The sequence below is a fragment of the Solenopsis invicta genome, chromosome 16 (assembly GCF_016802725.1).
Source record: "Solenopsis invicta isolate M01_SB chromosome 16, UNIL_Sinv_3.0, whole genome shotgun sequence".
In the NCBI taxonomy this organism is placed as follows: domain Eukaryota; kingdom Metazoa; phylum Arthropoda; class Insecta; order Hymenoptera; family Formicidae; genus Solenopsis; species Solenopsis invicta.
Genome location: NC_052679.1, coordinates 2,829,304 through 2,848,753, shown reverse-complemented (window position 1 = coordinate 2,848,753; position 19,450 = coordinate 2,829,304). Strand labels below are relative to the sequence as shown.

At 41.5% G+C, this 19,450-nt stretch overlaps 1 protein-coding gene across 4 annotated transcripts in view; it reads right to left on the bottom strand.

Moving 5' to 3' along the window:
* Positions 1–19,450, bottom strand: part of LOC105202625 (T-box protein H15) — a 53,504-nt gene that overhangs the window by 17,634 nt on the left and 16,420 nt on the right. For 2 of the 4 annotated variants that reach the window (XM_011171213.3, XM_026132026.2), the window contains exons 2-4: positions 12,686–12,941; positions 7,128–7,401; positions 3,934–4,098 (exon numbers count right to left, since the gene is read on the bottom strand). In XM_011171213.3, the coding sequence (XP_011169515.2) occupies positions 3,934–4,098; positions 7,128–7,401; positions 12,686–12,941 (695 nt within the window). The remainder of the gene's footprint in view (positions 1–3,933; positions 4,099–7,127; positions 7,402–12,685; positions 12,942–19,450) is intronic. The other 2 variants (XM_039458813.1, XM_039458814.1) reach the window with 1 other exon arrangement.

Here is a 19,450-nt window from a genome sequence, read left to right as displayed (position 1 = left end):
AGCGCGAGAAGCCTGCCGGGGAAGTAGAGGGCAAAAAAAGCCTCGTCCGCAACGATACGCGGCGGTTGCGCGGAGGGGAAAAAAAGGCAGGTCCCCGCGCTAAACGAGCGCACCCCCGACGATGACTGTGACGATGACGACCGACGACGAGTGACGAGGAGCGCGCTAACCGCGACAAATGGCTTTCGAGTCGGTTGTAAGGCCGAACGGGGATTCCGGTACCGAAAATCGGTAGACTCTACATGTGGATGGAGAAGCGCCGATGGGGGAGAGTGCCAAGATCGTTAACCGAGCGCGCTGTCAGCGCTGATCGCGGCAACCCCTCGACCTTTTCGTAAACTACGAAATAAGAACCTTTTTCCAAGAATCTCGTCGCAGCGTTGCATAGGAAGATCGAATATTCGAAACGTACGCTGGGAACTATGTGAATAAAATGCAAATAAAAGGCACAAAATAGAAATTGGCCGTTTATACATTGTTGGCGCTGGAATTACTGGGGCACCGTTCATTTCTTTTTTTCCACCTGCATTCCACATTAATGTTATTAATATTCTCGCCTTATCTCTTTATTGCCCGGCAACTATTTCAGGCTCGTACAACCCTGTAAGCTCATCAACTATCTCTCGTGCGGTCTTTTTAATATATCGCCGATTCCGATCTTGTCAACAACTGTAGCCTCCTTTTTCACCGAATCTCGGGGGGCTTGTCTCACATTCTAAACAAGTCGTATCTACCTATCCATCTACCATGCAACATCCGCCGTCCGTCGCGCGCGCGCTCGACTGCATTTCTACGTCACTAACGCGCATTCCACGATGCACCTCTGTCCTTTTCCGTTGCCTCGCTCTTGTGCGGCGACCGCGGCGCCCACCGTCGACGTTCGCGATGATCGCCCGCTGCTTCTTCCTCCCCAGTCCTACTGCCTTTGCATTCTACCCCGTCTATTTTCGAACTCGCTGAAAAGCCGCACAGCGACTTTCACACGCACCGCCATGTTCGCGAACGCTCGTCCTGATGCGTCAGGAAAATTCAAGGACTTGTCGCACTAATTTGCCGCATTTTCCTATCTCTCTGTACAATAGTAGGTCATTAATGAATAATCAGGGAAAAATAAGAGAAAACACTAAAGTATATTAGAAAAATCCTTCGGTAAATCTGACATTTCGCATTTCTTCTCCCTGGTCGTGACTTCCGCTCGGCACGAAACGTTCAAAGCTGAACTACCGTCCCGAAGAGTCCTCAATGATCGAAATGACGATCGGTCGACGACATTCGACGAGTCTCTTCGGGATAGAGAAAGAGAAAAGAAAAACAGCGGCACACAGACGGACGGAAGAAGCTCGGAGGCGACGAGGAAACCGCAAAGAACGATAATGACGAAACGAGAGGACGCAGAAAGCGAGAGGCACAAAAGAGAGGACGCCGTGGAAGAGAAACTGGCCCGAGGTAATTGCCGGGGCGTCTCTTCGCACCTCATCATCATCATCAACAGCCGCGTCGCCCTCGTCGTCGTCGCAGCCGTCGAGGGCCCCTGGGACCACCCGTTAGAGTCACCGACGCCGATTCCGTCGGTTTTCGTCTGCATCGGCAGACGGAGCGCTCCGTCTTCGTCAAAAGCTTTGTCGAAACGACGACAAGCCTAAGCGAAGCATTTTGCAACGGTTGGATAACACGGATAATGATCGAACAACACTCGATAATCGATCTCTCTCCTCTTTTTTTATACGAGATTTAAATTAAATCAAGTGTCACGCTGGATCAGGCGAATCGTGTTACTTGCTATTTCCTATTAATTATTGTTACACATATTTTTGTACGTTAAAATTATCAATTCTAAAAGCATCGAAGTAAATATTTTTATTATTTCCTTAATAGGAAAGTAAGAGCGTAATAAAAAGAATATGTAATATTTTAAACTCCCGTTTAATAAAGAAATTATTTTCGTGAAATGCCACCATCTTTCTACAGCGATAACAGTTTTGTTCCTGACAACAGAAACAAGTATCATATCGTGTCGCGCGCGTCACAGCTCATCAAAGATTAAAGCGAAGAATTTCGCCCGAATCGAAGTTGCAGAGCGTGTTCCTCCTCTGAAAAAAAGCCCGTCATCCCTCGAGGGAATCCAAGACCGCCGTGCTGCTTCTCGCCGCAACAAGAAGAGAGATCGATTAAACGGGACCGGGATAAGCATCAGCAACGATGCCAGATAGTTGTCCGTTGTCGCCTCCGAGGATCATAGATCTTACCTACGTCGAGGTCCGAAATTCCAACCGCCGCGCCGCGGAGCAGAGGGAACGACGAAGCTGAGCCCGCTCGACGGCGCGGCGGCGATGGCGGCAGCGACGGCGGCGGTACGGAACGGGACGCGCCGCGACGCCCGTGGAATGCGAACGACGCTGACCTGGACCACACATGACGCCGCGGTCGGCTCTAAACGACTATCGTGAAATACGATAATGCCCGCCGTTCTCGTGCGCTGAACACGGAATCTGAACTTGGACACGGAAGACGGCTCGTCGAGAGGTCGGGACTACGACTGGCAGATGCGGCGCGTCCGCCTTACGATCGTCTTGACTGTTGCAAGTGCACTTTTGATAGTCGCATGTTGCGCTTTAACAATGACGAGCCTATTTGAGGAGTATCGCGTTCCTAGCGTACATCTGCTCGGTCGCTGCGTCGCCTACTACTTAATGAATCTCTAAGAATATATCCCAAGTTGCAGTGCACACACAACTCCTACGTTACACGTTACTCATATGTTACTTAATATTTTTTTTTCATATTAAATTATTCTCAATATAAACAAAATATCTTACAGGTCATAGCTAGATCTTAGTATCGATATTTATTGTGTGATTTTATATATGTCTTTCAAGTTCGCGAAACTGTGCGCCGAATAAATTATTGACTTTAAAAGACAGTTCTAAATTGAACAAGAAATAGTAATATCACGTTATTAAATTAAAGGTCAATTTAATAATAAACGATGCTATCCCGTAAAAAAAAAAAACTGATAAAGTGTTAAAGAAAACTGATTACTGTATCAGTAAATGATATCTCATCAGTTAATTGATGACATATCATTGATTACTGATATAGCAAACACTTTTTCTCAAGGGTATCAAGCATCTAATTGTAAAAGCCTCAAGTTATTCTGTTGTTTCAAATTCAATATGTCTGTAAAAGATACACGTTTCTCATTCTATATAAATTTTAAAGTGAAAAGTATTCAAGGGGTTAAATTGCAACAGCAACTCTGTTTAACCCTTACAATATGAAAGAATCTTGTTGGTCCAATCACAGGGTATCTCGAATACGATAAACTTTTTATCTGTTTCAAAACATCTCTCAAAATTCATGAACATATTTTCAAGTTGCTAAGACAAATGTTACTTTATTTTGAAGAAAATAAAACAGCATACTTTAATTACCTTTAAAGTTTCAAGAAACCATGGATACAAATCGAAACATCCATGATTGGATCTGAAGGATGAATAATATGCGATATATAGATTTCAAAAAAAAGCTAAGAAAGATTGTAAAATATTCCGCGTATTCGATACGCAAAAGAAGAGCGAACGGCTCTCTCTCTCTCTCTCTCTCTCTCTACGCGTGAGTAGCGTATCCACGGCACTCGTTAACGTCGACGTATCCGCGAGGTGTTACGCCAGTGTCTTCGCGCGGTCGCTCGCTCTCGACAGAAACGATTATCGAGGATGAAAGAGAGCCGCGGCGGGCGAAATGGAGGAACCAGTCCCGTGCGGTGGCCGAGACGTGGTGAGACGCGGAGGACCGGAGGCGACCGGACGGACGTTACGGGCCCTCGCCGAGCGAGGGAAGGACAGAGCGTGCGAGATGGAGAGCGAGAGCGAGAGCGGGCAAAAAGAAAGGCGAGGAGTGCACAACGGTAGCGAGAAACAAAGTGAAACTTACGAGCTGATTCTGATAGGCGGTGACAGCGGTGAATATGGCCTCCGGGAATACGAAGGTCTTGTGCGGCTCCTTCTCGAGGTCCACGATCGGCTTCGCCGTGCCCGAGTCCGGCCGCTTCACCAGGTGGATCCTCGGCTGGTACTTGTGCATGGAGTTCAGGACCAGCTGCAAATTATCGCAACTGTATCGTCCGGCCGCAGGCTCGGCGTATACAACGCGAAACGGCGGGACGCGTTGGCAAATAAACGCGCGGGCCCGGTGTGTGAACGCTCGATTTTCCAAATAGACGCTTCCTCCTCCCTCCTTCCCCATCCGTCAACGAAGTATCGGACGGGAGCTTTACAGGGTAGTTACTCGTGTGATTTAAAACGCTGCTGATGCGTACCTAATTTTTCGTATGCCAAGTGCACGCGATGCATCAGCTTTATAATCGTTGCTTTTCCATTTTCGACACGCTACGTTTTTCATCATTATTTATTAATGATCATTTTCGCACGCGAAATGCAAACAACTGTTGCTTCTCAAGTCGTGTTATAATTCAGAGAGAAAGAGAGAGAGAGAAACAGGAAAATAACGTTGCAATCGGGAGATTTCTCGACGCAAAAATCGCGGGTATCCGATTTCGTCCAATTAAAGCCGTAACGAAGTAACCGAACTAAACGATTCGACGGGACGACGTGGATATCGTCAGACAGTTTCTCGCGTCTCTCTTTGTGCATAGCATTTCTATCCAGCCCTTATTTCGAAGGGCACCATTAGGGTTCTCGAATCGCTGACGGCTCATCTCTTCCCGGTGACGAAGACGCGAGAGATTACATCGAGTTTCACATTGCGTTGACTTTGGTCGTTCGGGGATTTGAATCGGCGACGAAGCCGAGGGCATGCGATAGCATTAACAACAACGGCGGGGATCGCGGGCCGTGCGGGAAGAAAAAGCGTATGAATTAGGAGCGTCTCGGGGCCGGGCGCGCTCCCCGTTACCGTTCAAAAGAATCACTTTGCCCGCGTCTGGCAGCGTGTAATACCCTGAATACAAAATGAGTACCGTGAAGAAGCGCTGCCCCGATCGGAGTTCCTATTTACGTCAGTCATCCGATGAATTAAGGGGGCCCCGATGCGCCGCGCGGCGAGAAAGAGGAGCTCGGGCTGACAATGAGACGGGGGAGGGCCGAAAGAAGAGCGAGGTGGGCGAAGACGCGGCTGAGATTCCCGTGTCTTATGACAAACGAGACAACGGACTGTCAAATTATCCCGTGGAGCGACTAAATCGCGCTACGATGAGATTCGTTTTATCGGCGTCATTTCTCTCTTTCTTTTTTCTTTTTCGTAAACGCGAGACGTGCGGTGGGTCGCGAGGCTGGTTGAATTTGCAGCGATGACATACTTGATGACTTTTTGATTTTAAAGCAACGTGAGGAATTGACTCAATTAATTCTCTCTCTCTCTCTCTCTCTCTCCCTCTCAGATTCTCCTTTTCTCTCTCTTTTTCACAGGCACAATGATATTCTTTCTAAATGCGAATATAATTTCCACGCATTGAAAAATCACTCATACGTCATCACTTCATTTCCTTGTAACTTTATGCCTTTCGAAATTCTCGCAAGCGGTTCGCAATGTCATCACCGTTGAACTCTACCAGCTGCAAACTCGCCTGTGTAAATCCGACCGTGTCACGCTACGTGTGTGGTTATATGTGGGAAAAGAAAATTATCCGGGGAAAAATGTATTTCGGAAGTATGTAAAAGGTAAAGGGATAAGATAAACGCTTTACGCGACGGGGCGAAATGTCGCCGTGTTGCGCTCCACTTTACTGAACTTTGTTGAACCTAACAATCGATGCCGGTCGATTTATTAATGCAACAACCGGAGGACGCGGTAGGCGTGCACTTGCTGTCTTCGGCGCCGACGATGTCGTACTTTTAGTCGCAGCTGTGTCGAGTAACGTGTAAAAGTTTAATGCGCGAGTTGTCTTGGGACGGCCACGTCGGCCCTCCCTTCTGCCGCCCCTGTCGTGAAAAGAAAACGTGGAAAATTTCCCGTCCGTCAGAAAATGTCGACAGTTCGATGGAGTTATCACACTGTACGGTTAAGTTAAAATTAGCTAAACAAAATGTGCCGCAAGAACACTATTTGTTTGAAAACCCAATTCTTTCTTGTACAACGTGTTTCTTTAGTTGCACGGATTTAAAGAATTTTAATTACATATCGAATTAAAAATATACTTTTATTTTTTTACGCTAATGACAAAATTTAATAATCAATGTTTTATAAACAATCTTAGTGATTTGCCAAAATATTTTTTATAACTGTAAATATCAGAATAAATATCAGAATTAAAATCACCACATGAAAATTCCCACTTTTGCAGAGTATTTTTTTTTTCTTTTTAATGATGGAAAAAAATACTAGAAAAATTATTAAGGTTACTAGATAAAATATTATAATTTTTATCTTTCTATTTTCATAAGAAATATAATCAAAAATATTTTTATCCTTTCTACGATTATACACTCGGGGATGAGAAGTAAGGAGCGAGCGTCCGCGGATTTTATTCCATCTCACTTGTCACCGGTTCGCGGATCATTCAAAACGACGGCAAGGCACTTTACATTCGCGTCGGAAGATCGATGTCGCGTTACTACGTAAACGCGCGATTAAGTTATTCATCTCGCAGTTGTGAGAACTTAATAATAGAGGTCGATCTTCGCGGCGCGGTCTGACAAGTGTCACGAGGAATTAACCGGATGCCTTCGTACGAGAAATAGACAGGCGAGCGAGGCTTATTAATTAATTAATCCAATAAGAAACTTAACACATCCGTCGCAGCGCGAATTGGAGTCTGCACTTCGTCGGATCTTGCTTTTTATAGCAAGCTAATATAGAAACGCCGGAAGTACGAAGATAATTCACACAAAATGATCAGCGCTAAACTGCTAAGCTTTTATTCATAGCTTCATTAAGTTTGAAAATCTAATTCAATCAGTGACAAACAAAACTATTACACTTTCTTTCTCTCTCTCTCTCTCTCTCTCTTTCTCTTAACTTTACGTATTCATTGTCTTTCAAAAATTGACAGGAATTATCATAGTAATTCGATAATTGCGCCAATCTGCGCAAGCTCGCAGTTCAGTGATTGATCTTAATGAGACAGTACGGAGAGGGATGGAAAAGGAGATTTTTCTAAAGATACTCACGTGTCCATGCCTGTCCATGTCGTTGTTGGTGAGCTTGACTTTCTCGAAGGAGACGACCTGCTTTCGGAGTTGCTCGCCCGTGAAAGGCGAATCCGGATGGACGTAGAGCCGGGCTGGCGCCGGCGGATCCGCCTTTCCGGCCACCAACCAGCAGCTCCTGTGATATGCGTACCGATACCTCTTATTGTCGACCGGCACGATGTCCATCAGGACCGCGTATCGGCTGTCCGCCTTCAGCCCATTGAATGAGACACGACACGTCGGAAACATCCGCCTGCGCAAACATAAACGTATCCTTGGTTAAAAAAGAGATCTCTCAAGTTCTTAAGTATAATTAAATATTATACTTCTGAACAGTTTCAAACCACTAGCGTCGCAATGGTCGTCCAAATTCAGGAAAAATTCCATTTTATCAATTGTTTCACAAGCACAAAAATCAAAGCTACAATTATTTAAGGTTGTATACAGTTCCTGTAAATTGTGTAAGATTATATTTTTATTTAATAAGATATTTTTATAATTTATTTGCTCTATTTGGTATTAAAAATTAAATTTATTTTTTACAATATTAAGAAAAATTTCAATTCTTTTGTGCAAGTACTTTAAATATTCAAAACGATTTGTACGAAGTTTTATTGTGATCGTCTGTTTAGTTATTTTGTAAATAAATCAATTTTGTTTATTTTACAGAATTGACTCAGAATCATAACGAAACTTTACACAAATCATCTTGAATATTTAAAGTATTTAAATAAAAAAAATTCAGTTTTTTTTCATCATTTTATCATTATATTTCCATTAGAGCACATATCTACTTCTATTAAAATAATTTTTTATTCAAATAGAAAATCGCCACAAAATTTTTTCTGTTACTTTTAAATGCAATATAAAACTATCTGTAATTTTTTCACAACTTTCTTAATATTTTGAGAAATCATGAATGATTAAATTGAGATTTATTTGGTACAGAAACTACTATTCATGAACTATCTAACGATTTTCCGTTATGAAGCAGTTCCTAAAATAACGTTTACAGCCGTAAGCTTAAATTAATTGAAATTTAATTGATTCTTCATCTCCCAACGACAGATCTAGAACTCTCCTTGGGAATTCCCAATAAAATAAAAGAATTGCATTTTAACAATCAATGATCCGGGATGGTTCACGATAACTTTAGGGTTAATCCGCTCGCGGTCATCGAAGGGGCACAAGAGAAGAGAATAAGCGAGGAAAGGGGGCCGGCAGGGGCGACGGGCCCGGATTGGGGATTAGTGGCACGGGGGCTGTGGAGGCAGGGGACCTGGCGTGAATGTTTTGCCTCGGAGGCCAAACATTAATACCGTGTCCGGCCTCCCGCTGCTCGACCACTAAAACGCGGGGACACCCGCCGATCTTATCTACGTCTTCTCCTCGGTCCTTGTCGACTCGGTATGCATTCATCCCGCCAGCGCCACGAGTGTGAGTAATGCTTTTATTTATCAAGCCGTCTTTTGTTAATGAATTGAACGAGGGAGAAGGTGGATCCTCACCCTCTTCTCGCGCCACACCGCCCCTGGTACCCTTCGCCCTCGTTTGTGCCTGATTTTCAACCCTCCCTCCTCCCTCCCTGCTTTCGCGCGACCATTTCTCTCGTGACGCGAGCACAAACTCCGAGGATACCTGCAACTTTTTTTCCACCGGATTATCTGCCAAATTCCCACCTCCCCGCGAGAACGGTGGCTTTATGCGGGCTGTGTCTGAAAACTCAGTCTGAAGCATCCTGGGAGCATAGAAATCCGTAAAAATAAAGGATGTAGACAAAGCCTTTACAAATATCCTTTAGACAAAACATATTCCATCCCACTGATAGAGTATCTTAAGCCAGTAAGCTAATGTTAAAATATGTACGTAAAATAAAAAATTAAATTGTATATTTATTAAATGAAATAACAGGTGGTAAAATTCTTAATGTTCAAGGTTAAATACACATTCGTTAATTTACAGAAGCTATGCATGCAGTTTGGCATTTTGCAACAGAAAAGCAGAAAATGATGTAGCAATAAAGTTGCCAAATTAAAAACAAAATATGTAAACAAAACGTGAACGGAAAAATTAAGCTTTGCCCTAAAAGTCTCCATATACAGCGAGAAGCGTCGTAATGGAAGGAAGACGGGAGAAGGGATCGCCAAGAGTAGTGCCAGGACTGCCTAGCGGAAACGCTAAGGGACGACAAGGGGCGGTAAGTTGACGGCTGAAGGGAGCGTCGACCAATGTCGCTAAGACCTAAGACGCAGATCTAATTACCGACGCACGAGTAGGCGCGCACTCGGCTGGAGGAACGAACCCCCTCGGTCGAAGGAGGCGACCTACGACGAATAAAGCGCAGGGATGTTGCCCGTCGCGGCGGGCAATTAGGCGCGCGTCGGCCGCGTCGTCCCTCCCATCTTTTCCGCCTCCTTTCTCTTCCGGAAAGTTTCCTTGAGGATCCCGCCAGTGTTATTCTGCGCGACCATCCTCGCACCCCATCTTGTTAGATCATAGCCCAGGACCGTGGTGACTTTAACCCTCCCTGTTTTGTTCTATTTACGGACCAGATACGTGGCAAAGACGCATGAAAGAAAATTTTGACGATAAATGAAAAACGTGTGAATTATATGTGACAATATTAAAATTGATTGTACAATTTAAATGAGTGCAATTTTTTCGTAATATCAGATCCTTCAATAAACAAGATTTTACAGCCTGATTTTGACACGTTACCGTTGCCTCTCTTTTTCAATAACGCGTAATATGATTGTGCGTTTCTTATTCTACGATCAATTCGTCCCGTGGGACATCATATCCGTACAAAGGAGCATTCTCCGTCGATAGTTAACTTCGCGTCCAATGTTAGTATTTCCGTCGTTAAGTCGAAGATATATGTTTGAGAAGGTGGTATATCGCGAGCCTCGAGACAAACCGCGAACATAAAACTTCTCGACTGCCTTCCGCGAATAGGCAGCCCTGAGAAATCCCTCCCTGGACTTCTCCCCTCACAGTGTGATCCCACTCGAATCCTCACGCCTCCGGTCGCCACCGCTCGTCCCAAGGACCCTTATAAACTGGCATAAGCTCGCCCGGTTTCTACACCGGCCCGACTAATTGACTGACGGTCAATATAGCAATTTAACCCGCCAGCTTGCCACCAGCTCGTTCCCCGCTTTTTATTCTCCTACCTCCCTTCTTCCCGATCCCTCTTCACCTTCGGTCTATGCCCCCCTGCGCTCAGGTAGTCTCAACTCTTTCGCAGTTTTATATTACTGAAGTATATTGTGTGTGTGTATGTGTGTGTATTCTTATCCTTTTATTTGTACGATGTGTTGCATTATGTTACTTTCTTGTTATCCGCAATTGAATCTGTTTACCCACAAAGAGGCTCGCGAGCGGAAATGTTGTACGTGTACACGTGTGATAAGCTTACATTTCACCTAGCCGATTACTCCCTGCGTTTTTATATTCCCGAACCAATTGAGAAGTTTAATGTGTTTAAAGTTTTTACTCTTTTCCTTCCCGCCATTTCCGAGATCGTGATCCGTACCGCGTCTATAGCATTTTTGATTCGCGATTCCAGTTACTTGTTAAGTAACGTTGGCTCACCGCAGAATAGATAGTTGCATCGATCTCACTAATATTCTCGCCAATTTTCTTTTTCTTTCTCTTTCCTCTCTCTCTCTCTCTCTCTCTCTCTCTCTCTCTCTCTCTCCAATCAAACTTTTTCTTATAACTAAATAAGAATTATAAATATAATAAACTCCTTGACAATTACGTGACAAAAAAACTAGCAGTTTTAAAAACTTTACTTTTCGTAAAACACCAATGTAATTTTTGACAACATTTTTGCTATAGTATAATATCTAAAAATTATAACAAACACAGATCAAAAATTTCTCTATCAAAATAACTATGTAAGATGCTCAAGCATGATAATATTGCTACAGAAAGTTTGACATTTTAGCAGTCAATTTAAACGTCCAATTTTCTTAGTACTTCGACATAATTATTTTCAGATCAATTTCAACAAAATACCACGTTTTTTCCGTGTATTATTACTCTATATTTTATTTGTAAAAATTATGGTTTTGGCATATTTTAAAAAATTGATCTTAACAAACTTTTAGATTGCTGATTGTTCCTCGAATAACATCATTCTTTTTCCCCGTTCGATTCCCGCGATTAAAGGATCGTAATTTCAATGCGATTAGGACGTTTGCTTATGTTTCGGTGTAACGTGTCAGGCGAGTGACAGCTTGCTCAGGGTAACGACACCTTTCGCCCTAACCCTAGCCCATTTCTATCGCCGGGTCCCCCCTCGGGAATTTTCGTGGGTGTCGCGTCGTGACCCGTGGCAGGACGTGATTGAGTTTGCAGCGACATCACCCCCGGGGGCGACGGCGGTTTCGGGACAAGGGCCGAAGGGGTGAGCGGCCGCGAGTAATGAGAAAGAGTCAATCGCCCCGACGTTGTCCAGGAGAGAAATCTAGCCTGCGATGCATTAGCGGTACATCGTCCCGAGGGAATTCCCCGGAGCATCTGGTTGCCCCGGGGATCGGGTTTATCCCGTCCCTCCCCTCGAGAAACGAGTCTGGAATTGTTTCCGACTGCGAGCCTTCGATTAATCGTCATGAAACACGCGCGACACTATCCTTTTTTCTATCTCAGCATCAACGTACAATAATATTATAAGCATATCTCGGGCTTTCATCGAGTATTGTTGCACGCAATTTTAAATTTATCGTTTGTTATGTCAACTTAACACTGGTGAAGATAACTGCAGATTGCGTGCGATTACTGAATCACGTTGTACAATACAGAATTATGTTATATATATCAGATTCTAAAAATAAAAAAATTAACTTTAAAATTTAAATTATAATATAATACATTGAGAGAAAAAGTATCTTAAAAAAATTTTTTTTCCTTAATGCATAATAAAAAAATTATTTACAATGAGATCCTAATAGCTCATTTACTTGTAGTCAAGTTAAAAAATCCTCAATTGAAATATTCATGTAAATAAAATGGAGAAATAATTTTTAATCAGGTATTCTTTTTTCTTGCAGTTCTAGAAAATATTTCCTATTAAATTATTTTTATGTTTTAGATAATCGGATTTTTTAATCTAAGAAAACAATTCCATTAAATTAAATAATTATTAGCTTATGTGTAAAATCATTATTTAGATGTAAAAAAGTAATATAAAATTATATACATACGATAATACGTCTACATACTTAAAAGTAAATATTTTTACTTAAACAGAACAAACAAATGCATCAAAGTATATGGTTTTAAGAAAATGTATTTTTTTCTCTCATATTATATTTTAAAAAAAGTTTAAACTGTGATAATTAATAAATACGTAACGTTTCATTGACTTGAAAATGCGACAATCATCGACCGCGTGATTAAAATCTTATCAATGACCACTTCAAGCGCCTACGCCGGTTATCTTCGATACCGACCGATACAGCGTTAAAATTCAGATATCGATCACGCTCTCAGGTAGCGGAAACTGATAATTTCGAGTACTTTGGACTTACCTGCCAGTCTTTGTGATGATCATTTCCGTGCCGAGCTCGTTGAATTTGTCCCAGAGATCCTTGGTCTCGAGGTGACACACCACGTGTTTGAGCTCCTCGCAGTTCGAGCGCTCCTGGAGCAGAGGATTCACCACTGGCGAAGCGCCCTTTCCACTCGTGCTTCCGGTATCGTCCGTTTCCGGCTCGTCTTCCGGGCTGATCGTCTCCGAAACCGGCGGAGCGCCGCGAGCGACGCCAGAACCGCTGGCTTCCCTTTCTGAAATCCATGTTTTCGCAATGTTCGGTACAGGCTTCATATCGTGCACGACATTAAAAAGAGTTTAATATATGTCTATAAGCTCCGTAATGCTATATAATACCGAATTATCCTCTCGAGAGTGTAGTCGTCGCCGCGTCATTACTATGAATTATTATCCACCTCGCGCAGCCGCGGTTTTTATTCGTCATCAGTAGCGCGCCGCTTGTACACGGGTGCACAACCGGAAACGACCGCGAGAGGGAAACCGCTTCCGGCACGAACCGATATAAAAATCGAGGCTCGCTGAAGCGTAGTAAAACCTTACTGCGAGCGGAGGTAGCCGGAGCTTAAGGACCGGCGTTTATCACTGCCGTGTCATTGACGCTCGTTTTTATCCGTTCAGCCCGCGTAGTCACTAAAATAGCGACGGCGGACGAGAGTTAACGTGAATGGAACCGCGCTCGATGAATATTTAAGAGCCGTTCAATTACAGTTATATCTCGTCGTTCGTTCCCCGTTTCGCGGTGTACCGACGGCGACGACGTGTTTTCCTTCGCTCGCCGCGCGCGCGGCACTTTCGCCGCCTCGCGCGGCGAGCGAAATTAAAAACGAGGCCCGTTCGTCGATTCGTAATTTACGGCAGGCCGCCCATTACCGCAAATCGTTATTAATTTTGTCCGAGGGAGCCGACGGACGCGCGCGCGCGTACACATTGCGATAACTCGAGTCTAAATTACGTACGTACAGAGCCTCGGCACCGATTAATATCTATCTCCGTATAGGTACGCTTTTACGTCGCGCCGCATCCTACTTGCGACCGAACCTGCGAAGTTTCGATCCTTCCCGCAAGGAAATTCTCGCGTTTACGTATGCATGGACGTTAATGAAAAGTCGCTTTCGTGACGCGCCATTATTTATCGCTTATTCGACAACTCTATTAGCGGAATAATGAAGAAAGGGAGTGTCTCTGATTAAGATTTTAATCGAAAATTAAATGAATGTTAAGGAGTTGAAAACGCTCGACAGGAGTGGACGACGCGATTTAAGCGGTTGACGGGGACACCGAAGCGAAAATCTCGATGCACGATGTAAAATTATATTACAATTTAAATAAAAAAAAAACATGCAATATGAAGTGAATTAGGGTAATTCGGGTATACATACGCCGAACCGATCGACAACTTAATTTATTATTTATTATGTATAAGGAAAATGAATTGTACCAATAAAAACTTCATAGTGTCTACCGCTATTAAAAAATTAGAAATATGAAGTATTTACTTTCTTATATTTGGGAAAAAATTTTGAAAAGTGTATTTTTGTAATATATATCAAAAGCGATGGGATTTACGGTAAGTTACGGGACAGTTCAATCGGATAAAGAATACAAGAGCTAAGCACTTGTATTTTCGTGTACTCCATCCTTTACTATCTCTCTACACTTATGAAATAATCAATAAGCCTTTTACACTTCCTTACAGAGAAAGTAACCGTTTTACGTAAATTGTAATACATCGCTGCGCCACTCGCAACATTGACAAATCGATTCAACTCAATGGTTTCATTAATATTAAGAATAAAAAATTACAATTACGACACAAAACTAATATAACGTAAAGGTATATAACAAAGTGGTTGCAAACAGATTATATCCACTCCTTATATTTTCTCTGACTTCTGCGCCGTAAATACGCCAGAGTTATCCTGTGTACGTCGAACATTTTATCTACTTTAATTAATCCAATTTAAATTGTTGTTTTCACTCTTAAATATCTACCGAGATATCATCGGATAATCTTTATTGTGCAGGACGGAAATGAGATTGTATCGCAGTTATACGTTGAAGCATTTGGAAGATACGACGAGATACACGAGAGGTGTAAGGTTCAGAGAAGATGACGTTGATTAAACTGGCTCACTTAATTAATATCTCCAATTAACTCAGAGACGTCGCGTCTCATTCAGACATTTTATTTCGCGCGGATAGCGCTAATCTCTTGCGTTTACACGCGCAAATGTCCCCGTTTACGCGCACGTCGATTCAGCGTGGCGTCGCGCATGCAGCTCCGCGCCGTTCAATCACACCGACGTAAATCTAAGCGTAATCCATTTGGCGGTGGTTATAGGTATCCAGTTATCGATGATAATATATCGACGGCCGCGGCGATAAGCGGGTTCCTTCGACGGTTCGGCATCGCGCGATCGATTGTAAATAACGTTCCGCGCGAGAAAAGCCAGCTTTACAATTATATTACGCAGATTGTTTCCGATTTTAATGACGCAAGGGAAAAGTAATCGGCTGATAAAGCGACGTATTGCCGTCGACGGTGATTAATCGTTGCGCCACGACGCACGGGCGACAGGAAGTCGAGCTCTCTTTTCAAGATACACGCGAATTTCTACAGGATGTGATTGTACGACGCGAAGATTGAGCGCGGCTCGACTCGCCGGCGTAGCAGCGCGGCGGTGCGAAGGGTTAATTCTGTTTTAACGACTTTCGACCGTTGTTAAGATAAACATAATCGTAATTAAAGATAAAGCTTGAGTTAAAGGAAAAACTGTAATACATTAAATTAATCTCGTTCGCGCGCGGCGAAGTCGAAAGAATTTTCTTTACGACGTCGTCCGCGCGACCAAGTCGACGCGTTGATCAACGTGAGCAACGTGTGAGCTGCGTCGATGAAAATATCCCGACTCTGCGGCTCTTTAATAAATTTGCAGGCAATTTTTACGTGGCTTTCCGATAAGGGCCTTCGCCGCGCGCGCGCGAGTTGAGATCAGAGTTATTTATACCTAACGGGAATGCGAGACCAGCATCTGCCATTTTAACAGGTCCCTTCTCCGCGTAATTCGCGGACACGTATTCACCACGTGCGCCTTCGCGCGAGCGCGTTTCCATGGTAAAAGCCGTCGTTGTTACTCCGGGGAAACCGTAATAAACTTCGTAATGGGCAGTTACGAAGTACCGACCTGGCTGGTATGTCAGGTGCCGGCTATCAATTTTGCACGTTGATGCCGCGCGCGCGAGGAATTAATTGTCCATTCGGCATAAGGCGAAATCCGGCGTCTCGGGGGTATTATGGCCTTCGCCGCTTTTCCGGTTTTCACTCCGCGAAAATTCGCGATTCACCGCCGTGCGATCATCGTTCCTGCGCACATCGTGAAGAGTCTCATATTTTTTTCACACGGAGAAAGACGGACGAATTTCAATGTCGCCGCGCCGCTAAAATAATACGTGACGATTTACAAGCTGAAAGCAAGGCGGAAACGCGCGAGATAAATTATATATAAATTATTGTAGCCGGTTGTCAAGTATCGGAATCGTATTATTCGCTGAAAGACAGTGAACAGTTTGTGATTTCAGTGCTATACTTATAACCATATCAATCAGCGATATATGTATGCAATGTCTTTCAATGATAATATACTGATTCCGATCAGTGAAAGTACCTCCCTCCCTCCTTCCTCTTAATCTGACTCGTTGAAAGACGGTGAATAGTCATTGATAAGTACAGCACTGCAAATCAGTAAAATTTCATTGATTCCGGTTTAAATCAAAGCAACTGCTTTTGTTAAACGTATGATAAAAAAGATAAATCTTTCCAGATCTCATAATTAATTAATACCATAATAAGTTTTTTCGATCTTGCACACGTAAAAAGATGATATATTAGCAGCATTATTCTAATTGCAAATAATCTTGCTAATTCATTACGTCATGCTCTTGTTTTAATAAATTTGTTTCATTAATATCGTTATTAAATTAACAAGATCATTTTCAATTAGATCTAATGCTGCTGATATATATATTTTTTCCGTGTACACCGCGATGTGCGGTGAGAATAAATCTAATCGAAATATCCATATCGCAATTTTCCAATCTCTCGTCCGGGGTAAAAGCTCACAAACGATACACAAATGAAGGAAGAAAGAGAGAGAGAAAAGTAACGCGATGATAAATAAAGTCTCTTGGTTTACCTTAAGCTACTGCAGGTTATAATTTCACGTACCGCCGCTCCTGGCCGGCATCACGCTAATAACGCTAAACTAAAGCAAGCCCCGTCGTAAGTGGATAATTATCCTTTTTCCAGGCGCTACCGCGCGCTCATTATATCGCTCGCCGGCCGTGTATGACCGTCATGCCGTAATCGAGGGCATTAGTCATATTGCATTTAATAACGCCTGAACCGCGAGAGAACCAGAGGAACGATCCGCGAAAGTTCGGCGATGTTATTGATCAGCCGCAAAAATGATCGACGGCAATACGTGCCGCGAATTATCCCCCTCCCCATGCAGTTCGATATGTAAATTAGCCTCACGTTCTCCGTTATTTCGCCCCGTATTTACACCACACGTATTTTGCGGTAAACTCGATCGTTCGATCGTCGGCTTGCGACTACTTTGTACGCGCAAGAGAAGAAAAAAAATTTAGCTTCTTATGAAGAAGTAAATTCTAAAATAGAAACAAATGCGTCTTGCGCTCTTGCACGCATAGATCTTCCTAGTATAAGTGACATCATAAATTATTGTAGTGCTTTCTATGTAAATTATAATGAGTGTAACGATCGTAATCTCCACTTTTGTTTTATGTACTTCGACTCGCGTCGACCAATCCTTCTGCCCTCTGCTTTATCTTAAATGAAATAAATTTATTTTATTTGTTTTATAAAGTATCGAAAGTTCGCGTTGTGATGAATATCGCGCACGACGCATAAGTTATGTAAATTATCCCGCGATTACATCTCCAATTCGTTTCACGTGGTTGTACCGCGCGTTTATATTTCTTGCCTCTCTATGTGCATCTTTATAACACGCGTGATAAATTATAAATTGTAGAATGTAAATTAAAGAAAATACACGTACATCGAACTTATATCTTCTCAAACATGAATGTATTTATTAAACCATGAATTATGGAAAATGTTCAGCGCTGATCCCTGGTTGTTAACTATACTAATTTGATATTAATTTGCGCCTGAGCAAATGTATAATTCTAAATTTTTAAGCATTCGTGAAAGGTGAACTTTAATTCTTCTTAATATATATGATTCAGAATCTTTAATTACAGTTTCTTTAAAAAATTTTGAATATATTTAAGCAATTCTAAAAAAGAGCAACATTTATCAATACTTTCTAAAATAAGTTTGGAAATAAATATCTCAATAAAAGAACGTCAAAGTAAAATTCTAAAAAAAGTTCAATAAAATCTCTTGCCAAAAAATTATTTGCATTTTTATTAATCATGTACCATTCAAGTAATATACTTCTAGTATATATTTATCCTATTTTGTATCGTTATTATTCTATCACAGGAAAGAATTGCTGAATATACTATTCGCTTAAATCATATCTCATCAATATTTTATAATTTTACTCAATATAAGTAACATTTAATAAAAAAAATATAAAATAAATGAAAAATGAGTAGTATAGACAAAAATTTAACTAATTAATTTTTGTGCTAATAACACTTAAAAAATTTGATATAATTGATGTTAAGTTTTCGTCAATTTATGTTGTCAATGATAATGTAATTTTATGCTTTATTTTCATAAAGAAAGATTTTATTGTAAAATATTTTACATTTATTATATATACATATTTGCAATTATTATATAAATTAAATCAATATTTTTATAAAATCTATAAAACTTTCTAAATTATACAATCACCAATTTTATATTATAATAAAGAATATTAATGTAAAATTGACAAGTGATAGCAGCATTGATATAAATAAAAGTCCATTACAAAGATAAATTCAAACTAGTTTTATTTCGACGTTTTCTTACCTCTTTATTATTATTATTTATTTATTATTAAATATTTAATCTTTTTTCAATAAATTACTAATAGAATAAATATTAGTTACTGATTCCTTATATTTTTAATTATTTTAATTCACAAATTCCATTCTTTCAAAGGCAATAAAAATTTAGGAGACTCACAAGTATAATTCAGAGAATCGGTTGCACAAAAAGGGTTACAATAAATAAATTTTTTATTGATAAAAAATTAAATATTGTAGTAACAGGTATCTAAAATATCAATCTATAACGTTTATTTGCGTACAAATCAATACCAAATAAGAAATGTAGTAAGAAAAACAACTTAAGTGTTATGCATTCAACAATTCTCTCCTAAATAAACGTTTTCTTAAAGACTTTTTGGACTCTCCGTTATTTTTCGTTCTTAAATGTCTATTTCGACCAATATTGATTAACTTTGATCTCGGCTTAACTTACTCTTTATCTTTTTCCAATTCTCAGAGCTAGAGAAAAAGTGAAGAGTTAAACCGAGATCAAAGTTAACCTAAATTGGTGGAAATAGGCGTAAAGAGAGCGTTCGTCTGTTTAGACAAATGGACCGCTTTGGTGAAGGTTAAAGGTAATTTGATCCGATAAACCGAGCAACTTGTTTGCGCAATAGTAAACTCCTCGGCGGCCGCTGCACATCGCGGAATATTAGGTACGAATTACCACTTTGCAATAACAGTAATCTTCATTCGTCGGCCGGCTTTTAGCCGT